The 1,836-nt window shown below is 58.0% G+C and overlaps 1 protein-coding gene across 1 annotated transcript in view; it reads left to right on the top strand.

Moving 5' to 3' along the window:
- The window catches only part of SALL1 (spalt like transcription factor 1), a 16,060-nt gene extending 14,536 nt beyond the window's left edge, over positions 1-1,524 (top strand). The window contains exons 4-6 of the mRNA XM_060288295.1: positions 609-649; positions 1,063-1,381; positions 1,507-1,524. Coding sequence (XP_060144278.1) covers positions 609-649; positions 1,063-1,381; positions 1,507-1,524 — 378 coding nt within the window. The remainder of the gene's footprint in view (positions 1-608; positions 650-1,062; positions 1,382-1,506) is intronic.
- Positions 1,525-1,836: the final 312 nt, after the last annotated feature.

Below are 1,836 nucleotides of genomic sequence, written 5' to 3'. Positions count from 1 at the left end.
AAGGCATAACAGAAACAGGTTTGCATGGGCATGTGTTTTCTTTTTCTTTTTTCCTTTCTTTTTTTAATTTGGAGGATCTAGATAGTCTCCCAATATCAGTTGCTTGTTGGCCACTCCTCTTACAACCCCCCTGCCCCAAGCAAAAGGAAAAAATGATATGAAATTAAAAGTTGGTATAGGAGGTTCCATCCGGCCAGGTAAGTTTCCTTAAGCAAGATATTGTGCCCATGGAGACCTCGGCTTCATTTCAACTGTTCCATTTTCACTTCCCTTGATTCAGTCGTTTTCCAGGCGGCTGAGAGAAGCATTGCTGGAGAATTCCCGGGGCAGCGGGGGTTATATAATCTGACTCTGAAACTGGGCCTCAACCCAAGAGGTCAACTTGGTTTTAGGCATTTAAACACACACGCATATTTGAAAGAAAAAGTCCATTGCAAAGGATAAGTGCTGTCGAGTTGAATATTGCATCATCAGAATTCAATCTGATTCCTCCTCTCTCCCTTTTGTTCTAGGGGAAACATGTTTTCCTCCAGAGCACTATTTTGGGGTCAGCAAACGGACGGGGTGAAAGTTGGTGTCTAGAGGGGTCGGCGAAATTTTTCTTCCAGAGAGGCGGTGAACCGCCGGCAGCCGGTGGCCCTGCGCCCAGGTAAGGGAGAAGCGTCGGGGCCACCTTCCAGTAGAGTTTCCATCGGGGTGTAGGCCACTCCATGGCCGCTCAGGGCGCGCCTCCCCAGGCTGGGTGGTCTGGGGGCCCAGGCGGGGCGTGCCGAAAGGTGGGCGCTGACCCCAGGCCGGGACCTTATGGGGACACGGGCGCCCCCAAACCTTGAGAGGGCAGCGACTGGGCTGTGCGCCCTGCACAGAATCACCCAGACGTTTCAGCACGTTAGCGAGGTTCCTCGATTGCACCTCTCCAGCCTCAGCCACGCCGCCCCCAGAGAGACCCCTCTGTTCAAGGGTGAGGACAAGGCGAGAAGGTGGATTTCTGGCAGCTCTTGTTATACGCGGGCCGGAGTGGGGACGTTTTCGCTGCGAAGGAGTCGTCCAACCCCTTCCCAGGGCTGGGCACGACGACGACGACGGTGTGCCGGGCCTTCGTGGTTCTAGGCTCGGGGCGCTTCTCCCTGGGGACCCGCGGGGCATCCGAGGGCTGCGGGCCACCGAGAGGGACGGTCTCGCACACGCCCCTCCGCACCCCCGCTCCCCGACTCCCTCGCCCAGCGCTCGCTTCTCCAAAGGGGCCCCGTCGGCCGAGCCCCGACGCCAGTTCGCGAGCACACGCCCAGCGGAGGGACCCAGCTCGCCCGGCCCCCTCCCTCCCTTGGCCGCGGCGCGGTCCCCACCCCCGCCCCCATCCCGGGGCTCCCACCCGCGGCGGGTGCGGGGGTCACGGCCCTCAGCCACCCCGGCTGCGCGTCCATTTCCGCCAGCCAGGCAGGCGGGCGGGGCAGGGAGCGGGCGATTTTTTCTTTTCCCTCTCACCACCAACCTCCTCCCTTCTAGCGTTTTCTGATGAGTTAAGGGGAACAAACGCGCCTTTTCGTTTGGACAGACTTTCCGAGGCGACCGAAGCCCTTAGGAGAAGGTCGGAGCCTCGGGGTCTCCGTCTGGGTCTCTCTCACCTCCCTTGCCTCTCCGCTTTGGTCCCTGCCTATCCATCCATCGATCGACTGTCTTTCTAATCTATTGATCATTACCTGCCCATTCCCCTTTCCATTCATTTCCAAAACAAGAAATCGCCCCCAGCCTGCTTCCTCTCTCAGTGTGAGAAATACACTCAGCCTTTCGGTTCAGCCCGGCGGAAGAGAAATGGATTTATATTTATAAAGCAAC

Source organism: Globicephala melas, chromosome 19 (genome assembly GCF_963455315.2).
Source record: "Globicephala melas chromosome 19, mGloMel1.2, whole genome shotgun sequence".
NCBI classification, from domain to species: Eukaryota; Metazoa; Chordata; class Mammalia; order Artiodactyla; family Delphinidae; genus Globicephala; species Globicephala melas.
Note: the sequence above shows the minus strand (reverse complement) of the source record. Positions and strands in the feature narration are given on the sequence as shown.